Genomic DNA, 23,419 nt, shown 5'->3' on the forward strand with positions numbered 1-23,419 from the left:
ACATGAGAACTGGAGCCCAGAGAGGGCATCACAGGGCCGCATGGAAGGACGGGGCTCTCCCTGAGTCTGGGGCTGCCCAGCACATCAGGCTGGCTTGCAGGGCTCCTCCCAGCATGTGGCACAGGGTGGGGACCGGAAGGACCCAAGGACAGGAGCACACACAGCCAGCTTGCCGGCAGCTGCCAGCAGATGATGAGCCATGGCAACACAGACCTTGGAACCACTTACAGTGCGACAATGGCTCTCTCTCGGCCCCCTGCTCGCCACACAATATCTGCGAGGGCCAGGGCGAGGCAGCGGGTCCGGTGGGCATCTGAAGGCTGCAGGCCCCTGCGGACAAGAAAAGGAAGGCATTTATGCCCATGTGGACACAAGGCTGAGATGGTGCAGCTCTGCTTAGGGTGGTCAGGCAGCCCCCTCTGCAGACGGCCTGTTCTTTCCCTTGCCTGCAGAGGGGCCACCTGCAGCCCAGGAGCCCCAAGGCAAAGCCCAGGAAAGAGGGGTCTCCGCAGCTGAGGGCCAAAGGAGGTGCCTTCAAGTGGGAGGCCCCGGGTGGGGCTGGAGAAGGAGGAGGCAGAGGAAAGGGCCCATAGGAGCAAAGGGGGCTCTGCAGGCTTGGTGGGGCCCAGAAGTGTGTGAGAGAAAGGGCTATGAGTTCTGACAGGGACTGAGAGGCCCAGCCAGCAGTGCTCGGGAATGACTGCCATCTCAGGACTCTGCTCTGGCCCTGGCCATGCCCACCTCCAAGCACCTGGAGTCAACAGCATGTACAGGTGGTGCTCTTCACTCCCAGGGCCAAGGGGACAGCAGCCTCACTTGCTGGACATTTAGACACAGAGTGACAGGACGGATTCAAGGATGAGCTCTGTGTTTTGAGTGGGTACATGGTGGTGCCATCAAGTGAAATAAGGACAATGTGGCTAGGAAGAGGTAGTTGGAGATAGAAGATAATGAGTCGCACTTCAGACTTACTGAGTTTTGAAGATGCAACTCAGATCTTTAAGATAAGGGCTGTCAGTCATGTAGAAAGCCCAAGAGAGCAGCTGGGGCTGGCACAGATTTCCCAGAGACAGAATGAAGAAAAGCAGAGACAGTGGCCAAGGGTGGAACCCTGTGGAACTCTAAGGAATCAGTGGAGGTAGAGAAGGAAGGGTCAGAGGGGTGGAATGAGGAGAGAGTGCCACGACACAGTCTTAGGAGCAAATGGACAGGCAGTCAGCTGTATCAAACATGGCAGAGACCTCTCTATAATAAAAAAGGTAACTAAGAGGTCCCTGGTGCCTGAACTGAATGAGAGGGAAGGGAAACAGCTGAATATACATATTTCTTTCCATTTCACATTCCCAGGACTCCTTCGAGCTATACTTCTAGGCTTCTCTTGGATTCTGCACATTTTTAAAAAACTCATATGGAAGCTAGCTGGTCTCTCCCTAACAAACAAAAGGACTTGATGAAGACCCTGCTAAGGCTCAAAGGAAAACAGAGGAGGGGGTGCCTGCCTTCAGTCACCAAATAATTCCTGAGCTCCATGTGGAACTGTTGGGGAGGAAGAATACTGAAGTTTGTCCCTCTTTTCCAGGGCAGGAGAAAAGAAACCAGGAGACCAGGACCCAGCCCACCACAGTGGGCAGCATGTGGTCACTGCCCGGTGCCTGGGATATATAGCCAGTGACCTACACCCAAGCTGCTGTGATCCAATTACTTTAAAAGGTGACAGACCACAGTGGCCCCTCAGTTTCCTCATCCATAAACTGGCAATGACCACTGCACCTCCCTCATGGCTTTACATGAGATGTTTGTAAGGCCCATGGACCAGTGGCTGGCATGTGGTGACTATTGAATCAATGGTGCCTATTACTATTGTCTTTTATGAAAACATCAAGTCCCCACGTGGGCCATGACAAGGAGAAAGTGGATTTCCAACATCTAATATGAAAGTGACACCAAGCCTCTGACACTGGAAATCCTTCAAATCCAATGAGACAAGCAACAAGCACTCAAGCACTTAAGAAAATAAAACAGCAACTGCCTGACACTTCTTTGGCCTCAGGAAGCCCATCATGTTCCTTGGAGGAAATAGTTACCAAGCATTCACCGAACCGGATGCCCCAGCTGCTGGGAGCACTGGCCCCGGTCATGGCTCACTATGAAAACAACCATGAGAAAACATTGCTCTAGGTTTCAGGAGAGCCCACACCAAGGACTAAGGGGACCCTGGAAAGCAGTGCTTATCAGAAAAAGAAGAAAGGACTGGACTCTGAACCCACAAACGTGACTCCATTACCCCCACAGCTCCTGCTTCATGCCCTGCTCTCATACAAATGATGGCCATGAACTGTCAACTGCACATCCTGAATACCTCATGCCCACCCTCCCGCTGCTGTGTGGCCCAGGCCGGGGTGTTCTGCCCCTTAGCTCAGCTGTTACAGCCAGTGCCCCACCAGCATTTTTGCTCCATCTCGCCCCCCGTCCAGTCGCCGTTGCACATACACATGGGGTGGGGGTGGGGGCGTGTCTTCCTACAACACAGGTGTGACCTGTGTTCCCCGACATGGATAGATGTTATACAAAATCATGCCTGGAGTGTACCTATGCTGGAAAAGCTCCCTATCTGGAAGTAAGGAGACCCCCTGGCAAACACTTCTACACTAACTTACTGAAGCAGGTAATTCTCAGTTGGAAGCTTCTCAGTGTAGCAACAAATAAGACTTTAAAAGCCAACATTGGCCAGGTGCAGTGGTTCATGTCTATAATCCCAGCACTTTGGGAAGCCCCGGGTGGGAGGATCGCTTGAGGCCAGTAGTTTGAGAACAGCCTGGGCAACATAGCAAGACTCTGTCTGGAAAAATTAAAAAATCAGCCAGGTGTGGTGGCAGGTGCAGTCTCAGCTACTCAGGAGGCTGAGGCAGGAGGATCGCTTGAGCCTAGGAGCTGGAGGCTGCAGTGGGCCATGATCATGCCACTGAATTCCAGCCTAGGTAACAGAGTGACCCTGTCTCTTAAAAAAAAAAAAATTAAAAATGCTTGAAAAACCAACATATATATTTATCATGTGCCAGACACTGTTATAAGCTCTTTCCACGTTATTTCATCAAATTGTTAAAGCAACCCTATGAGGGAAGTACTATTATATCCTCTTTTTAAAATGGGAAAATTGAGGCATGGAGGCACAGTGATTTACCCAGATCAGATAGTAAGTAAAAACTGGAAAAAAATAAACACTGAGGAAGGAAGGAGAGCTTGGGCAAGTCGAACCAACTGTCCTGGGCACCTGGTTTTAGGAACCAGCCTCCTTTGCCTTTGACCCTGTCTTTTCAGCACCACGTAACACAATCAAGAGATCTTGCTCTGCGGTGGGGCCTGTCCCCTGATCCTACAGGCTCTGCTTACAGCCCCTTTGAACCACCATGTGTCCAAGCACAAGTCCTCATTCTTTTCACTGGCTTCCAGTTAGTAACTCTGCCAGTCTCTCTTTTCCCTGGGCCTTCTCCATCTTTCTCTTTTGAGACGCAGTTTTCTAGAAAACTCAGTGGAGTTGGAAAAAGTACAGTGGTCAGACAGGTAAGAGACTTGGGCTCGATTCCTGGGTCACAGGTTCTGGGGAAACCATTGCCCTCCCTGGCCTTTGTTTGCCTGCCCACCTACAAATGCAGGCAGGCACTGGGTCAGATGCCCCCAAAGCATCATTCCAACACTGCCATTCTGTCTTTAACCCAGGAGTTCCCAACCCTCAGGCCACAGACTGGCACTGGTCTGTGGCCTGTTAGGAACAGGGCCGCACAGCAGGAGGTGAGCAGTGGGTGAGCCAGTGAAGCTGCACTCCACCTGCTGTCAGGTCAGCAGTGGCATCAGACTCTATGGGAGCAGGAACCCTATTGTGAATTGTGCATGCGAGGGATCTAGGTTGCACGCTCCTTATGAGAATCTAATGATAAATGTAATGCACTTGAATCATACCAAAACCATCCCACCCCATCTCCAGTCCGCAGAAAAGTTGTCTTCCACAAAACCAGTCCCTGGTGCCAAAAAGGCTGGGGACCGTGGTTTTAACCCACCTCAGATTAGCCAGGGCTTTATGTGCCTGCGTAAGAACCTGCACCCACAGATGACAACAGGGGAAGGAGGTGCTGCGTCTGAATCGCCCAGGCCTTTACCAGATAGCTCAGCGCATGCCTTCACTGGCAGAACACGGGTGACAAGCAGGTCTGCATTTCCTGATCAGTCAGACTCCTTCCAGGAGGCTGGCACCTGGCCAGCCTCTTAAACCAAGAGAAGTTTCTTTAAGAGCCGAATTCCTTACAGGTGAAGTCCAGGAAAAAGACATTTATCTAGAGATAGGGGAAATAAATGATCTTAAGGGAATAATACATCCTGCTTTTACCTAAATTACCCAAGTGTTTCAGATGAAAGAGATGTTTCTACCCTAACCTTCTCAAAATAGCCTCACCTGTCCATGTGACGTGCCCATGGAGCCATGTACAGAGTCTATAGTCAATCTGGGGGAGCTCCCTGTCTGCTCCCTCTCAGGGTCAAAAGCTGCAACAGAGGGTAGAAAGGCTGGCCTGGGGCTGCAGGACCATGGGCTCTGCTACCAATGTCCACAGAGGCCTCGGGCAAGCTCCCCTCCTTCTCTGGGCCTTGAATTCCCCAATTTCAGAGGCAAAGTGGAAGTGAGAGGAGGACTTGCTGGATTCCCCGACTCTCAGATCTGCACCCGCGTCTGAGGGCCGCTCCTGGCCTGTGGCTCTCTCCAGGCCTTCACGGGCATCAAGAGCTCTTTATCTCTTTCTGTGAGCTGAGCCGGCACAGCATCTTCTCAAGTGGAAAAACACCGAGTCCTGCCGCCCAGCTCTGTCCTTCCCGAATGAGGAGAGGCCGACTGCTGGCCTGATGGAATGAGTCTTAATGAAGCCAGACAGTCCCGCAGAAAAAACACCACTGCTGCCAAGATGCCTTTATTTCAGCGTGACTTCCCTGGAGAGTACGATCCCATCCTCCGTCTGCTTTCACAGAACCATTTCCCCCTCAGTGGTGGTGGGCAACAACTGAGGTGGGGGCCTCCAGGGCCAAGGCAGACCTCACACACAGGCAGGAAAGTGCAGGGGCTGCCTCTTGGCCCTCAGGGCCTGAGCTCCCCAGGGCCCCAGATCAGATGGCAGCTGATGGCAGGTCATTGTGGTGTTCCTGAAGAGAACAGAGGGGCCTGTCTTTTTTTTTTAAGCTGGATCATGTCTGAAATCCTAGAATTTCAGGGTGAAAAGGGAGTGCTGAAGCCTCACACCCAACTATGCACACATGGCTTTTGGAGGAACATCAATAATGCAATCAATCAATGTGAAAACTATGTAAGTCAATGAAACCGAGGAGCTGAGGACTGAGAGAGGTTCCTGCTCACGTGACCCAGTGTTTCCCCTTTGCTTGCGTGGGGCAGGGGCTCTGTAGGTGTTTGCTATGTTGTTCTCTGTACTCTTCTGTGTTCATCTTTTCTAACTTAAAGCCAAAGGGGAGGTTCCATCGTGAAGCCGTTCATGAACAGATCCACCCCTTGGTCCCTAGGAGTCTGTATGGGTGTCCAGTGATGGAAGTCTAAAACTCAGAGCCCTCAGCCTCCCTCCTGGTCTCCCTGGGCCCCCACTGCTCCATGCCTCTTGCAGGGCACAGCAGCACAGTGTGACATAGGGGCACCAGGTACCAGTCTTGGTTCTGCCAGGGATGCCAGATGTGACCCTGAACAACCATCTTTCCCTCTCTGGGCCTCAGTTTCCCCATCTGTACCATGGCAGGCTAAATTTGATGGCCCTACTCACTTGTAGAGCCCTTGAAGATTTACCAAGGACTTTGCATTTTCTTATTGAGTCCAATTTAGGCAGGCCAGAGATGACTATTCCTACTTCACAAACAGAGAAAGTGATGCCCCATTTCCACACAACCATAATCCAGGTCCTGACCCAGTCTGGTGCTCTCTTCAGCACACTTCCCCTCTCCCAGGGTGGCTGAGGGGCACAGAGCCATGCATTCCCCCTCCCAGCCTGGGCACCAACATCTACAGGCTAGACACCCACCCACTTGGCAAGGACGACCTTCTGCAGCCTCTGACCTGCAAGGCCTTGGCAAAGCAGTGACATGGACTCCACCTCCCTTCTCTTCTCCAGGCCCCAGACAGCCGGCCCTCACTCCCTGGTCTTCCTGGTCTTCACTTGACAGAAGCCCTAACCGGTCCTCAGGAGGGTTCTTCCTCCCCAACCCCTATCTACCTGCGACCTGAGGCAGGACCAGGGCAGGAGAGTGGGAGGAGACTGGGGTGGGAAGGCTGGGGAGGGCATCTGGTGCCTGCTGCCCAGGGCCCACTACCAGGAGGAGGCGAGTCCTTGCTGGGGTCAGGGGAGAGGGTCTCTGGGCCTCCCCAGCTTGTCTCCCTGCGACACCTCTGCCTGAGTCCCCTGAGGCTTTTTCAGCAAGCTCCATAACTGAGCCAGGTTCTCCACTCCTCCCTCTCAGTTGAGTCTGAAGGATGTCCCCTGAGGCCTGCCAGGAGGACTGTGGGAGCAGGAAGTCAGACCACTTCACTCATCCTACACAGCACAGCACCTCTGTGATGGGGCAGCAGCCGGTAGGGGTGGGCTACAAGCAGCACCCAGCCCAGGGGGTGGGCTACAAGCAGCACCCAGAGTTTCAGGGCTCCAAACAAAGGCAAGGTCACTCTCCCACACCATTAATCCTTCCAGGCTCGCTGGAGAAAGTGGCCCTGGCCAGCAGGCTGTGCTCTCCTAGCTGCACGGCACAGACCTCCTCTGGTCCAGCCAGGCAGGCCACCCCATAGGGTCCGGCTCCTTGGCACCTGGCACACCCCCACACATGACAATCCCCAACAGGCCAGCAGTTCCTTCTTCCCTCCTCCTCTGCCCACCCCCACTGGCCCCAGGACCCAGTGGGCTGCACCATCCTTGGCCTGCAGCTAGGAGGTACCTGCCTGGTCGGCAGTGACAGGTAGAAAACCTCACTCCTCCAGCTAAGCAGTTTTCTTTCTACCCAGAGTCCCCCTGGGATCCCAACCTGGATGGCTTTTGCCTTCTAAGGCCTGGCTTCCCTCCCTGATATGGAAAGCAGAGCTCGGCCCCCATGGATGTGGCCTGGGGGATACAGAAGCTCTCACATCCCCTTAGTGGGGTGGGGGTAGGGCAACAAAAAACCAAGTTGGCCTTGTGCCCTGAGCAGTCGGCTCTTCCTGGAACATACTTAAATGCCTTGTCCTGATTGTTGGGAAACTATCTGTAAGCTCCCCTAGAAGCCCACGTTGAAGTTCAAAAGCAACTCTGAAGGAGCACTGGGCCGAAATGAGTTGAGAGACAATCTGTTGCAAGGGACAAGGCTTGATCCAAGCAGCTGGCGGCACCCAAGCCCCCTCTGGCAGCCTGGCGCTGACCTGCCACTACCCCGGGTCCCACCCTCCTCCTGCAAATGCTGCCCTAACCATCCCCAGTGACTTCCCCACTCCTCTCCCTGCCCACAGGCTTTGCACATCTTGTTCTCTTTACTGGAATACCAATCCGCCTCCCCTCCCTGTTTGGATAACTCATTCATTTGTCCATGTGTTCACTCAACAAAAATTCTGAGGGCCTCTTCTGTGGACCAGGCACAGGGTTGGATGCCAGGGGCCTGGCTGTGAACCAGCTCAGGAAGGTCCCTGTTCTCATGGGGCTTGTGTTCTGGAGTGGAGTGGGCAGTAGTAGGTGGCAGCAGATGTGGACAGGTAACCACATCGATGAGCAAGAGCACCAACTGGCAGTGCAGTTATTAGAGGCACGGCTTGGGTTTATCTTAATGGGGGAGGTCCGAGGAGGCCTCCACAAAGATGTGGCCCATGTACAATGAGAGAAGCCAGCAGGTGCAGAGCCTGAGCACAGAGCCTGAGGGCCCAGGAAGGAGTTTGAGAATATTTGCCGTGAAAGGGAAAAAAATTTGAGGGGAAATAAGAGTGTGCAAGGATGCATATAAAGGGGAATCAGGGGTTCTGTCCATCCTTCATATCTCTGTAAGATGAAAACGTCAGTCCACCAGGGAGCCCGCCCTGAGCCACTTCATGTCCAGGTGAACCCTTAGCATGTCCCCTGTAACCACCTGTTCCTATCTGGCTCTCCTGTTCAATCGTAGGTGCCATGAGGGCACCTGTATGTGTCTTGTTCAGCCCCGTATCCCTGCTAAGGACCTGGTAAGTACACTCTGCATATTTTTTTCAGTGCAAGGAAGGAAGGAAGGGAGGTAGGTAGGTGGGTGCGTATGTGCTCAGTATCCCTGTACCCTCTGAGGGCAGCCAGGGGTTCTCACTTAGCAAAGATCTACCCAGTCAGGAGCATTCCTGAGCATACAGGACTGTGTTGAGTCCACCAGGGAGAGCTGATGGCAGGGTCTCTGCCCATGACATTCAAACCTCCCAGCCCTTTGTGGGGCTGAACTTCCAGAGCAGGCAGTGGGGCATGATCCTGTACAGACAAGAGCCACGAAGCATAGACCTGAGAGCAAAGGGGAGGGGAAGCAGAGAGAAGAACAAGGACAGGTGAGATCTTGCCACAGAAGTGTTACGTTGTTGTGCTTCTGATTAGCATCTTCGGTTGGAGAGGTAATGCCTTGATTATTACTGTGCAAAACCACTGGAAAAATTATAAGATGCCAAGCATGAAGAGCCACCTTCACTTGAACCCTATCTACGGCAAAATCATCCATGCTGGTGAAATGTGTTTCACTGGAGTACCAATCTTGGCTGGATGGCTCTCCCAGTGAACAGCGTCTTTCCCAGGAATGCACGGGCAATGGGCCTTGTTATCCGTGTAGCACCCAGGCTTTTCAAAAAAAGATTCTCAAATGCTTATTTCAAAGAACAAGTACCTTTCAATAAAGTTCAAGAACTGGCAAGATTAAGTATGGTTTTAAAATCCATTTAAGGATTAATGTCACTTCAGGAGAATAGGGGTGCCTGCTGGGTACCAGAGGATTCTTCTGAAGTACTAGAAACATTTTTTCTTAATCTAGGCAGTGTGTTCAGGGGTGTGTGATTTTGTGATAATTCATTGAGCAGAACGCACATAATATAACTACTTTGTACATGTTATATTTTAACTAATTTTTTTTTTTAAAAGGCCAATTGCCAGAAGTTCTGTAGCTCTGAGGGTGACTCGGTACAAGCTGGTCACCGGGCCTGCAGGGAGGGAAAGAGAGGCAGTCCACCTCCTAAAGGAGGCCTCGCCTCCAGCTCCACCAGTGCTCTGCCAATCCTTTCATCTTGGCACCAATGACGGTATGAAATAGGGGTTTTCTATCTGCCTCTCAACCTCATGGAGCATTTCTGGAGAGGACAGAGCTCATCTAAATCTCCCCTATATCATTTGTGCCTGCACAGAGATGTTCCAGGAATGTGTGCTGAATGAATGAGAATGAGCTGCTCATGTGCAAACACTTAATGTGTGAAATGAAAATTGAACGGCTGCAGGGAGTGGAAGCGATGAGTCTGTGGGGCGGCCTGGAATGTGTGGTTATGAATGTTGGCAGAGGGGAGATAGCGTGGGGAGGGAGGGGAGGCCTGGACTCAGTCAGAAGGTCAGCAGGTCGACCTGGTGGGTGTAAGGGATTTGGGCAGCTTTGCTGTGTGAGGAGAGGAAATTGGTTTCAATGTTGTTCCTGCAGCCCCTTCCCAGGTGGAGCACCACTGAGAACCCTCCTCGCTTTTAGAAACAAATGCACACAAGTCTCCTTAACACTGGTCTGCGCAGGCCTTGTCAGCTAGCTGCCATTAACCTCTCCTTTCTTGACCTGCAGAAGACAGGAAATATCAGAGAACACACACGCTTCCTTGCTTGTTTTTTCTGGACACTCTAGAGAAGACTTGGGAAAATAAGATATTGCCAGAATGATCACTGACTTACCGAGCACAGTCAGCTTTGCTATCTCCTTCGAACAGGAGTTTCTGTAGGACACAGCCTTGGACAGCTGCCAGGACTCCGCAAGGACCACCCTGCAAAGAATGAGACCATTGCTGCCAGTGAGAACTGGCCTGGGGCAGAGTTTTTGGTTTCACCCAAACTCACCCCAGAACCCAAGTGACAGAGTAAAGGGGCCCTGCCTTCTGCAACAGAAGGGCCTCTGATGTGGCAACTGCTTCTACAACACACTAACCTTGGGTCACAGAGAGGGAGTGACAAGGCCCTGCGTCCACTCCTAGAGGAAGGGGCCAGTTGACAGTGTGTCATGGGAGGAAAGTGACTCTTCATAACCAGTCAGCTGTGAAGCCAGGGACATCACCATAGGTGTTCCATCATATAGGGAAACGTTTCTGTGTCTACAGGTTGAGAGTGTTAATTGTCTACCCAGCCTTCAAGGCCCATCCTAAAGGCCTCCTCCTCCAAGAAGCCTTCCTGACCATCTTGGCTGGCAGCGAGCCCCTTCAGCAGCCTACGGTTATGTGAGCTCTGCGCTCTCTTCTGCTCCTCTTGTGGCCTGCTTCGGTACCACATTAGCTGTATCTTTGTCCTTTCCCACCCTGTAGTGCAGAGGCTCCTTGAGGAGCTCATCCAAGGAGCTCATCTCTGTAGGCATCACAGGGCTTAGCACAGGATCTGACTCCTGGGACACATTGGCAAAGGCTGGTGGGACTGAACAACACAAACAGACCTCATCCGGATTTAAGGATTGTCTGAACGGTAGGCTGGGGTGCTCATGAAGACCAGCTGAGTTTGGCCACGAGAGGCAGGGACAGAAGCTGGTGGTCCTGGGGCTCGACCTCAGGCAGTGTGGCGCAGGGGAGGTTCCTGGGGCTTAAGAAACTGAACCGGACCAAGCTGCTCTGCTCATCTGCTGATTCTTGATCCTGGGTTTAGCTTATTTTCTGCCCGTGAGTATAATGTGGGAACTGGATATAAGCCATGTTCTAGGTCTGCAACCACCAGCCTCTGCTGGCCCAGCTTCTATTACACCCTTCTCTTCAAGCACTTGCTCCGCACACTTGATCCCTCTGCCTTTTCCTGCAGCCCCCAGACTTTCATACCGCTTCCCCTTCATTCATATGCCACCTGCCTGGAGTGCCCTTTCTCCAGCTCTATCTGCAAAATCCTGTGAACCTCTCAATGATCAGCCTAAGAAGGCCCCATCCAGTGGCCCCAAGCAGACTTAAGGCCTCCTACTGTGCTCTCCTGCTGAGGATCGCAGCACCTGCACCACTCACAACAAGTGCTCCTTAAATCCATATTCAATTTGAATATCTCCAAAGCAGAGGGTCTTGTTCCCCAGCTTTCGCTCCACCAGCCACATCTGAAGTGCCTGCACCAAGTGACAACTCAGCACATGCGGGGCTGGCTGGCCCAGAACAGCCCAGCTAATGCTCACAGGATTAACCAAAACTGGGAGGTACACCCGCCCCTATGCGTGATGGCCCAGCAGAAAGGTCCCAAGGAAACCTAGGAGCAACCTGCCTTGTTCTGCACAATGCCGTATGTTAATGAGGCTGTGTTACTAAAGGAAAAACTCTGAAGTTTCCATTCTTCATTGAAACAGCAAGAGCTGGAACCAAACAGAAGGGTCTTTATTTCCTATAAAAAGAAGAGAGAGTTTTACTGGTTGTTTTAAAAGCAAACAACAATACAATGTTCAGTGTGCATATTCCTGCAGAAGTTGTTCTTGAATTCTAGCAGGGAAGTCCATTTTCTAGCATGGTTCATCTCTTTTCTTTTTATTTTCCAAGCTCATTCTTACATTTGAGGAAAGAGAAACTCAATCCTGAGGGTCTTACCTCTGGAACATCTTTAAACCAAGCCGGCCTGTGCTCACATGGGACAAAATCTTTGTAAGCTCCTTACAGGGGCCTTGAGAAAGAGAATTTTAGATTTGCAAGGGATCTTCGAGGTCCTCTGACCCTCCACAGGCAAGACTAGGGGTTTTCAAACTCGACCTCACATTAGAACCATGTAGGATAGGAAGTTCCTAAAAACAATCTTGATGTTCAGAAAACACACCAGTCAATTAAACCCCAGTTGCTGAGTGTGAGACTCTAGTATCAGTAGTTTTAAGACTCCCTCAGGTGATTACACAGTGCACCGGGTTTGAGAGCCGGTGCTCTAGCACAGGGTTAGTAAACTGTGACCCACAGGCCAAATCTGCCCACACCACCTGTTTGTAAATAATGTTCTACTGGCACACAGCAAAGCCCGTTTGTTTCCATACCATCTGTGGCTGCGTTCATACCATGATGGCAAAGTTGAATAGGTGCAGCAGAGATCACAGGGCCAGCAAAGCCAAAAATACACTATTGAGCCCTTTACAGAAAATGCCTGCCAACTCCTGGTCCAGTACAACTCTCTACCATGCATAAGAACCTCCTCTGTGATGCCGCCCATGAGTGGTCCCCCATGAACTCTGCTTGAACCACCCCAACCCCCAGCGAAGTGGTTCCCACCATCTCTCAAGGCAGCCCTTCAACTTTTTCACAGCTGTCTTCTCCAGACTTCTGGCTGATAATGAGTTCACTGTTCATTCCCCATTAACCCACGCATCACCCTCCAGAGCCCCCAGAATGGTCAATCCCTTCCCCATGGACAGGCCCTCAGATGAGAAAGGCAGTGTGTCCTCGCCCACTCCCCTCATGATGGGCCCACCCTCTCTCTGCCATAGTTTTACATCTGAGGGGGTCTCTGAAGCCTTGAGTGAGTCCCAAGGCCAGCAGGTGGATTCTACAGCCACTTCCCTGCACCCCCTGTCTGGGTCAGACCTTTCCTTATTTTCCACCAGAATCAGCTTTTTTTTTCCTTTTCATTAAATATAAGGAAAAACCTCTTTGACAGAAGCATTTGTCCACACGTCATCAAATGTGGGCTGGTGGCACACAGGAGAAAGGATGTGTGGGTTCATCTGTCGGGGCTCAGAATGACAGCTCCCGCTAGGCACAGTGTGGTCAACAAAGCCTGCGAACCTGGACTCTGCTTTCCACAGAGGCCACGTGCCCTGGGGCCTCCTGTTCTCTCTGCAGGCCTCACTTTTTCCAGCTGCTTTTGGAAATGCTACTGCTGGGTAGTCTTTAGGAGCCTAAGGGGCCTGCCCCAAGCGTAAGTGCCCTCTGCAAAGACTCATCGTCCCGTGAATGTGGTGACAGATGACAGAGCACCTCCTCCCAGGTTTGGGGCCACTTAAGTGTATCTGATCCTCTGTAGCTTCAAAAGAGACAATGGAAGGAGAAGGGGGAGATATGAGAGAGAAGGGAAAGGGGAGGAGAAGGGAAGGAAACGAAAGGACAAAACCTCTAGAAAAGTATTTTGCTCTTTGATTTGTATGCTGAGTAAATCTGTAGTAAGCAGGAAGAAAGGGAGGTCAGCTGTGTCCCTAGGAGTTTTATTTTTCCCTCCTGGATCTTGGTGAAAGGCCAGAAGAGGACAGCGGGAATGACATTCCATCCTGCAGGAGCCTCTGGCCACGGGAGTAGTGAGGCCACCCTAGTAGCCGAGGATGGTGAGCAATCCCAGACACCCCTGCAGAGGAGGCTGCTGTGGCCAGGAACCCTCTCCAGGTCCCCTGTGACCATGGGGCCCTTTAAGTGGCCATGGAAGTGCACCTGGACAGTGCTGAAGAATTGTTAACACCTCCCTGTCCTTCCCTCACTGCAACCTGGCCAGAGCTTAGGAGACCAGTACAGGAACAGCGCTGCTCTAATGGGGACAACTGGATCATTCCCAGTACACCCTAACGGTACTCACAGGGACATGATAAAGCAGCTCTATTCCCACAGTGTTTGGAGGGGAGGACATAACCTCCTCCCTCACCTTTTGTCTTGGAGAGGGAACAAGAGCTGCCAGGACCAGACTGCAGTTTTCCTGACTCTCAGTTTTCTTCTACATCACACATTTTCTTCTACACCACACCCAAATTTCCATTTCAACAATGACCAAGAGATTACAATGAGCTGGATTGGGGCAGAAACACGAAAATCATGCCATCCATACCCATTCAAATCAAAATGCATTTAACCTGGGAGTCTCCTTACACTTACCTTTGCTACTGAGAGGTCGATTGGCTTTGATGCTGTCTGCAGCTTAAGCACTGATGGGACTGGGGACAGAATGACCTCTTCCCTTATCAACTCATCCTCCACATCCTCTGAAAGAAAACCGTGGCCATGTGAGCCCCTTGTTATGACTCACAGAGAACAGAACATGAAGTTACTAAACACCACAGACATTGCAAAGTTTGCAGAAGGTTTGAGTGAAAGGAGAGTTCCTCCCCAGTTCATTCACCTCAGCTCTGTTTTGGGGCTCCCAGACCCTCAGTGGAAGGGAAGCAACCAGATCAAGAGAGTCCATGCTCCTTGTCACAACCCTGTTCTGTTCATACTACGAGGATGTTGCCAAGTGAGACTTAGCTACTGGTCCACTAGAAAGTTCCATGCGTGGACATACAGTGAAACAAGTGCCCGGGGCCTAAGCCATGGAGCCAGGACCGGGAAAGCCTAGCTCAGACACATTTCTTAAAAAAGGTGGGCATGACTCGAAAGATCATTCCCCTGAGGACGAAGGTGAAGAGGACAAGACTAGGAAAGAAAATGGAACCATTGCTGATAAAATAACTATTGCAGATGATCACTATTGTAACTTGCATTTATTGACTGCTTGAATTTGATCACCTTCCTCCACAACAGCCTTATGAGAAAGTAATTATTATTACCCCCACTTATAGATGAGGAAACTGAGGCTTAGAGGAGTTAAGTAACTGGCCCCAAGTCAATCAAATGGAGAGTGGCAGAGAGAGTGACTCCTAGTCACTCTGCCATCCCACTGCCCTGGACCTCCAGCAGGGAGGACATTAAGCCATATTCCAGATATTGTCACCTCATAGTGGGGCAACTGAGGCCTGGAGAGGGTCCCACCTGGGTCTCTGGTAGCACCAGCTGTGACTTCCCAGTTAGCTAAGGCCCCCTTGTCATTACACCTGCTGCCACTGCATTTACCAGAACACAGTGATAAAGGACCCAGGGAGAAACAATGCCAAGGCAACGGTGCTGGCAAGGCTGAGCAGAGTGAACTCCAGAGGGTAGCTCAGGGCTTGGCTCTGTGAACCCAGCTCCCTACAGGGGCCTGCTAGAGCGGGCCTGTGTGGGCGGGGGTAGTATCAAAGGCCACCACTCCCAGGACACACAGCTTATATCTTATGCTGCAGCCTCCCTTCTCCCCAGGGAGAATCAGCCACAGCACAAGGAGAACTCCTAGAGACTCAGGTCACTGAACAAGCCGATAGATTCTACCATTGGGCTGGGAAAAAAAGTCTGGAATTTAAATATGAATCTGAATTTAGATGAGAATGCTTCCGATATGGTTTGGCTCTGTGTCCCCAACCAAATTTCATCTTGTAACTCCCATAATTCCTATGTGTTGTGGGAGGGACACAGTGGGAGATAACTGAATCATGGGAGTGGGTCTTTCCTGTGCCATTCTTGTGACAGTGAATAAGTCTCATGACATCTGATGGCTTTAAAAAACGGGAGTTTGCCTGCACAAGCTCTCTCTTTGCCTGCCACCATCCACGTAAGATGTGACTTGCTCCTCCCTGCCTTCTGCCATGATTGTGAGGCCTCCCCAGCCACGTGGAACTGTAAGTCCAATAAACTTCTTTCTTTTGTAAATTGCTGAGTCTCAGGAATATCTTTATCAGCAGCATGAAAACAGACTAATACAGTAAATTGGTATCAGTAAAGGGGAGCGCTGCTGAAAAGATACCCAGAAATGTGGAAGTGACTTTGAAACTGAGTAACAGTTTGGAGGGCTCAGAAGAAGACAGGAAAATGTGGGAAAGTTTGGAACTTCCTAGAGACATGTTGAATGGCTTTGACAAAAATGCTGATAGTAGTATGAACAATAAGGTCTCAGATGGAGATGAGTAACTTGTTGGGAATTGGAGCAAAGGTGACTGTTGTTATGTTCTAGCAAAGATATTGGCAGCATTTTGCCTCTGCCCTAGAGATTTGCAGAACTTTAAACTTCAGAGAGATGATTTAGGGTATCTGGTGGAAGAAATTTCTAAGCAGCAAAGCATTCGAGAGGTAACCTGGGTGCTGTTAAAGCCATTCAGTTTTATAAGGGAAGCAGAGCATAAAAGCTCAGAAAACTTGCAATAGAAAAGAAATGTAATAGAAAAGAAAATCCCATTTTCTGAGGAGAAATTCAAGTTGGCTGCAGAAATTTGCATAAGTAGCCAGAAGCCAAATGTTAATCCCCAAGACAATGGGGAAAATGTCTCCAGGGCATGTCAGAGGTCTTCATGGCAGGCTCTCTCATCACAGATCCAGAGGCCTAGGAGGAAAAAACGGCTTCATGGGCTGGGCCCAGGGTCCCTGTGCTTTGTACAGCCTAAGGACTTTGTGCCCTATGTCCCAGCCACTCTAGTGATAACTAAAAGGGGCCAATGTACAGCTCAGGCTGTGGCTTCAAAGGGTGCAAGGCCCAACCTTTGGCAGCTACCATGTGATGTTGAGCCTGCACGTGCACAGAAGTCAAGAATTGAGGTTTGGGAACCTCTGCCTAGATTTCAGAGGATGTATGGAAACACCTGGATGTCCAGGCAGAAGTTTGCTACAGGGGCGGGGCCCTCACGGAGAACCTCTGCTAGGGCAGTGCAGAAAGGAAATGTGGGGGTGGAGGCCCCACAAATAATCCCTACAGGGCACCACCTAGTGGAGCTGTGAGAAGAGGGCTACTGTCCTCCAGACCACAGAATGGTAGATTCACCAACAGCTTGCACCATGTGCCTGGAAAAGCCACAGACACTCAACACTAGCCCATGAAAACAAGTGGGAGGGAGGCTGTACCCTGCAAAGCCACAGGGGCAGAGCTGCCCAAGACCATGGGAACCCACCTCTTGCATCAGCATGACCTAGATGTGAGACATGGAGTCAAAGGAGATCACTTTGGAGCTTTAAGATTTGACTGCCCTGCTGGATTCTGGACTTGCATAGGGCCTGTGGCCCATTTGTTTTGGCCAATTTCTCCCATGACAGCTGCATTTACCCAGTGCCTGTACCCCCACTGTATCTAGGAAGTAACTAACTTGCTTTTGATTTTACTGGCTCATAGGTGGAAGGGACTTGCCTTGTCTCAGATGAGACTTTAAACTGTGGATTTTTAAGTTAATGCTGAAATGAGTTAAGACTTTGCGGAACTGTTGGGAAGGCATGATTGGTTTTGAAATGTGAAGACATGAGATTTGGGAGGGGCCAGGGGCAGAATGATATGGCTTGGCTCTGTATCCCCATCCAAATCTCATCTTGTAGCTCCCATAATTCCCACGTGTTGTGGGAGGGACACTGTGGGAGATAATCAAATCATGGAGGTGGGTCTTTCCTGTGCTGGTCTCCTGATAGTGAATAAGTCTCATGACATCTGATGGCTTTTAAAAACAGGAGTTTGCCTACACAGGCTCTCTCTTTGCCTGCCACCATCCACGCAAGATTTGACTTGCTCCTCCTTGCCTTCCACCATGATTGTGAGGCTTCCCCAGCAACGTGGAACTCTGAGTTCTCTATTAAACTTCTTTCCTTTGTAAATTGCCCTGTCTCAGATATACTTTTATCAACAGCATGAAAATGGACTAATACAGCTTCTTAGTTAGGGTCTCTGAAAAGCTACCCTATGACCATGGCCTTACATAAATAACCTAAAACAAAGACCAGATGTCTACCCAGCAACAAGAATGGGACTTAAAAACATGGTCGTGGGTAGAGAAAGTAAGAAACCAAATGAGATATATAACACAATGCTATCTATGTCAAGTAAAAATGATGCACACAAAACATTATAGATTTTGCAAGACCATACACAAGAAAAAGATACAGATTAAGCATAAGAGAATTATTGCATATGGGAAAGGAAAGTAATAAGAGTATAAGGGGTAGGGCTAAAGATAAATAAGGAAAGAAAGTTAGGAGGGAGAAAGGGAAGGAGAGCGGGAAATGTAAAAGGCGGGGAAGGAGGCCAGGCACAGTGGCTCATGCCTGTAATCCCAACACTTTGGGAGGCTGAGGTGGATGGATCACCTGAGGTCAGGAGTTCAAGAGCGGCCTGGCCAACATGACGAAACCCCATCTCTACAAAAATACAAAAATTAGCCAGGCATGGTGGCATGGGCCTGTAATCCCAGCTACTCAGGAGGCTGAGGCAGGAGAATCACTTGAACCCGGGAAGCAGAGGGCGGAGGGTGCAGTAAGGTGAGATTACACCACTGCACTCCAGCCTGGGCAACAGAGCAAGACTCCATCTCAAAAAAAAAAAAAAAAAAAAAGGGTAGGAAGGAAGAAAGGGAAGAAGACTGATAGGCAGGCTTTGCAAAGACCAACACTGAGAATGTTCTCTGGAGGAAAAGAGATGTGTGATTAATTCCACCTTAGACATCTGAGGCCCCAAACAAAGGGGCAGGATAACTTGAGTGATTCCAGATTACTGGAGGACTGTCCCTGAAGGGTTTCTTGCAATGCCTTGAGCCAGATTGTTTCCTGGAGGCACAAAGTGATAGTATTTAAGACCATTTAGAGGTTTCTATTTAATCCGAGGTTGTCAGGGAGGGAGCCAGGCCTGAAACATGCTATGCCTGGGTCCCATGAAGAAAATCTGGGAATGAAGGCTGGGGGCCCAGGAAAAGCAGACCCTGATGGAGCATAGGCCAGAGTGAGCCCCTTGGAAAAGGCAAACTCCTTTGGCTTCTACAGGGAGAAATTGCCCTGAATGCAGGGAGTTGGTTCAAGACCATACAGCAGGCCTCGGGCCCAGATGTGGTGGGAACACCATGCAAGGGAAAAACAAAACACTCCAGAACGACATGTTGGCCAGGCAGACAATTTGTAATGTAAATGTCAGTGGTTTGAGAATGCTATTTTTAAGGTCCTGGTTTAAATGTCTGACTGAAAAGCAGCAAAGGATTTTGTTTCCCATACCATTCTACGTGCTTTTTGTAGGATGTATGTATGTATGTATGTATGTATAAAGTAATTGGGTTTTATTTCAATAGGGAGTCAAAGATACCAAGGGGAATGATGTTCATAGGAAGATTCCATAGGGAGAATGGTCCGCATAGCTTTTTTCTGGGAACCTGTGTAGAACTTCCTACTGACTACAAGATATCTTCTGGAAGTGCCCCAACACCAGAAACTCAGAACCCTTCCTGACTCCAGTTTCAATAAAAGATCCCATCTCTTCTTTACCCTTCTACAAGAGCCCCAGGCTGAAACCTCTACCCTCTCACCCACCATGCCAGTCCAGCTTCTAGATCACTCTGCCTCCAAAATGTCTCATATTCTGCCCCCCGTTGCCTTTCTCTCTCCACTGTCACAGGAATATGCCCTTATGTTTCTATTTGCTCAGCAAGAGCATTCTTGAGCAGCCATGATGTACTAGGGATGATGTAGGACACACAGGTCAGAGATGACTAAGGCCCCACCCCTTCATTCAAGCAGCTCCCTGCCAAGGGAGAGACAGAGCCCCCTGAAAAATTACAACATAACCCAGTAAGTGCTGAAAAAGGGACTAGTGCAAGGGTTTTCAGAGCAGAGAGGGAGGCAATTAATTCTGCCATAAATGCTCAGGGAAACTTCCCATAAGAGGTGATATTCGGGCAGGTGCTGAAATACCCACTGGATTTCCCAGGTAACAGGGGTCTCATTACCTCTTCTCTGGACTACGCCAAGAGCCCCTCACCAGTATCCCAATATCTAAGCTTGTACCCCTAAAGTCTATTCTACACCTAAGTCCAGATATATTCCCCAAATGCACAGCCCTAGATATCTCACTAGCACAGAATCTCTGCCCAATGACTTGCTGTACAGCTCTTTAGCACAGCACTCAAAATCATCTTGCCCAGCCCAGCCTTCACTTCAGCCTCATTTCACACTGACCCCCATACCCTCCCCGACAGAGCCGTTACCTCTAGCCAATCTTTCTCACACATACACCAGGCTTTTGCCTATACGGCTCCTTCCACATCTCTATTTGGCAAGACCTTGCCCATTCTTCAGAGTCCAGACTAAATACCTACACAGTATGGAAGCTTCCAGAACTGATATGGTTTGGCTGTGTCCCCACCCAAATCTCATCTTGAATTGTAGTTCCCATCATCCCCACGTGTCATGGGAGGGACCTGACAGGAGGTAATTGAATCATGGAAGCGGTTACCCTCATGTTATTCTCGTAATAGTGAGTTCTCATGAGATCTGATGGTTTATAAGGGGATTTTCCCCCTTTTGCTGGGGACTTCTTCCTGCCGCCATGTGGAGGACATGTTTGCTTCCCCTTCTGCCACGATTGTAAGTTTCCTGAGGCCTCCCCAGCCATGCTGAACTGTGAGTCAATTAAACCTCTTTCCTTTATAAATTACTCAGCTTCAAGTATGTCTTTATTAGCAGCATGAGAACAGACTAATACAGAAACCTATCACAGAACTTGGCTTATTAAAGCAGTTAAGCACTGCTGGGCATCTGCTTCATGTGTTGCTATGGGAAGATACCTCTCTTCCTTTGTCCTACCTACCCCACCCTCCAAAAAGGCAAGGCCACCTTTTATTCACCTTGGTCTGCCTTCTACAGAGCCTTGCATATGCCCTGGCAGGTAACTGCTGACAAGAGTTTACTGAATTGAACCAAAGTAAAATGAACTGGGGTGGAGAAGGAGTGCTGTTCCTCTAACCAAATTTGATTTTTGTTTCTGAATTGCTCAACTCCCAACACCCTGGCCCCCACAAGACTTCTCCTTCCTTTCTTCTCTTTCATGAACTCCCTCCATGACTGGGTTCCATGGTCTCCTATCCTTCCCCCTCTTCTCCTTTCCTAAATCATTAGCTGAGCCATTAGCAAAGAGGAGTCGGCCTCCCTCCAGAAAACATATACAAACACACTTCAAACAGCTGCTTCTGAGAATTGCTAACAGCCTTTCTTCTAGTAGAAGCTCTCTGGGTTCTGAAGACCAGGAACTGCTTTGCTTGTGTCCAAACACAAGCAGCTTTCACTGCAAAATCTTAAAGTGCAGTGGTACATAAAAAGGGTTTGGATGCCAGCACCTCCTGACTCCATGCTGTACTCTGCACAGCCTTGCACAGAAGTCTACCCCATCTGGGGAGTTCTGAGGATCTGCTGCTTCTGGGATGAGTTATGCAGAGTAAACAAACCCCCACCTCCGCCTCCACAGCTCAGACGCCTGCACCTTTCTTTCAACTTCATCAAAGCAAACTGTCAGACTACACGTCTCACACAAGGGAGTTCTAAATAGGGGCACTGCTTTCTTCCTTCAGTTTAAAAGGGAGAGTTCAAAAGGGAGAAGAAGAGCATCTGAACAGCTCTTGTCTGCCCAAATGTTACAATAGGTAAATTGTTGGCTCCAGAAGAGGAGCAAATGTTGGCAGCACTCAAGCCTCATCCTCTCACGGTCAATCGTTGGTCTCAACATCCTCAATCTCTAGCTGCTTCTGCAAAACCCTGCAAACACATCAGTCTTTGGAGAGTAGGAAATTACAGAAAGAGAAAGAAAAAAGTTTGCTTCAAAACTAAAGAGTGGAAGGAAACGTGCTCTATCTTGATCTCAGAGAGCAGTTACACAGATGTACACAGAAGTGAAGATGCACACTAGAGCACTTAAGGTTGTACACTTAATGCCTTCACCGTTTGTGTCTTATGCCTCCATAATACACTGATAAACTTTTTAAAAGGATGGGCCTTCCCAGACAGAGCTATACTGATACTCTGAATGAGAACTGTTTCCTGGAGACCTTAGTTAACTTACTAAGGCCATTACTGAATGGCCCTAAAAAAAATACCAAAGAGCTTCTCTGGCCCCACAGTGTAGATCCAGGATTGACTGGTCTCTTAAAAGGATGTCCCCAGGAGAGAAGGGCAAGAAGTAGAAGACATCAATCAGAGAGAGAGTAGTCTGCTCTGCTCACTTGACTGGACCCACTTGCTGAGGTCAGGTGGAAGGAAAGGGGCCCCCCACCACCCATCTCCCAGACAGAGCCAATGAGGACCCCTTAGGCCCTGATGGGCACAGCACAGAGGCACCCGCTGCACCTACCGAGCCGCAGGGCACCCAGCTCATCATCCACCTTGTCAGACGTCAGCAACTGATTTTTCCTAGAAAATAGAAAATATCAATGTACCAGAGGGGACAGACAGAGAAATGCAAACGGCAGAGAAGACTGTTAAGAGCGATGGACAGGCATTCAGGAGACAGGTCTCTCTAGTCTTGGCCTTGCCTCTGTGTGCCTTGAATACTCCCCCTCTCTCAGCCATAGGTTCCACATGGGATGGGACCAAATAGCCTCCATGATGCTTGTCGATTCTGTGTTCTCACAAAGAGACTCATACACCAGCCAATACAGGATGGTCAGCTCTGTAGGTTGGCATTTGCCAAGCACTGCAGGTAGGCTATCTCGCCAATTTCACTGCAATACTTTTGGGAAACACACACATGCACAAACAAATGAAGTTCTTGTCATCATTGCCCAGAATCCGTTCATCTCATCTCCATGATTTTTGTTTGTTTGTTCCCTCTCTCCTAGCTTTCTGGTAAAGCCATCAGCAGCTATATATAAGAAACCTTTGAAATGTACCAAGGTGTTTAAAGGAACCCTCCTGTATCTTCCTGTTACTTAAAACATTGCCCTGTGATTCTGATTTGTAAATTCAGGTATGTACACACAGAGCTTTCTTAAAAGGGTCCACCTTTTAAGGGTGGAACCTTTAAGGGAGCATTTTCTAAAGTTCCCTTTAGATTTTTCTGTTCTCTAGCACGCATCGATCTGAAATAAAGTAAAATCATTTCTAAACAGAAAGTATTAAAAATAACAGTATTACATCACTCTCTGAAAACCCATTTACTATGTTAAAAAAATGACAGCTCTTTTGAGCGTGGCATTGAAATATATTTTCCTCCAACATCCTTGCAGGGTAAGATATGATTGAAGTAACAATCGTAATCTTGCCCTGGTGTACTCTATTGAATTGGTTTCCTCCTGAAGATGTATGAAGGGGCGTGAATGGAAGACCTCAGAGGACACACAGTACCAAATCCCTGAGTACACACTTCTTCAGACTCTGGGTTTCTTTCACTGGCGCTAGAACACAGAACTCCCTCACCCTTCCTCCCAGGCAGTCCTCATCCTCCAAGTGTCCTCCTCGACTCAGTCAAGTCATTTGCCTTAATTCAAAACCACAAAACCCCTCTGCCCAACACCACCAGGATTCTATAGGCATTCTTGTGGGGACTGGTGGAAGAATGAGCTGGAAAGAGGAGTTAAGGCACAGAGGGGTGGTTAGAGGGGTGTGGAAGGGGCAATCAACACTGAGGTTGTGTCAGAGCACCCCCACCCATGAAGAACTGCACTTTCACCAGGAGCCTCTTCCAATCACACTCTTCCCACC

The 23,419-nt window shown here is 49.6% G+C and overlaps 1 protein-coding gene across 2 annotated transcripts in view; it reads right to left on the reverse strand.

Annotated features, from left to right (window-relative positions):
- The window catches only part of MINDY4 (MINDY lysine 48 deubiquitinase 4), a 141,089-nt gene that overhangs the window by 44,928 nt on the left and 72,742 nt on the right, over positions 1 to 23,419 (reverse strand). For both annotated transcript variants that reach the window (XM_017876438.1, XM_017876437.1), the window contains exons 6-10: positions 22,071 to 22,129; positions 14,024 to 14,130; positions 11,460 to 11,576; positions 9,918 to 10,006; positions 229 to 330 (exon numbers count right to left, since the gene is read on the reverse strand). In XM_017876438.1, the coding sequence (XP_017731927.1) occupies positions 229 to 330; positions 9,918 to 10,006; positions 11,460 to 11,576; positions 14,024 to 14,130; positions 22,071 to 22,129 (474 nt within the window). The remainder of the gene's footprint in view (positions 1 to 228; positions 331 to 9,917; positions 10,007 to 11,459; positions 11,577 to 14,023; positions 14,131 to 22,070; positions 22,130 to 23,419) is intronic.

This window comes from Rhinopithecus bieti, unplaced genomic scaffold (assembly GCF_001698545.2).
Source record: "Rhinopithecus bieti isolate Rb0 unplaced genomic scaffold, ASM169854v2 scaffold_10015, whole genome shotgun sequence".
Lineage (NCBI taxonomy): Eukaryota > Metazoa > Chordata > Mammalia > Primates > Cercopithecidae > Rhinopithecus > Rhinopithecus bieti.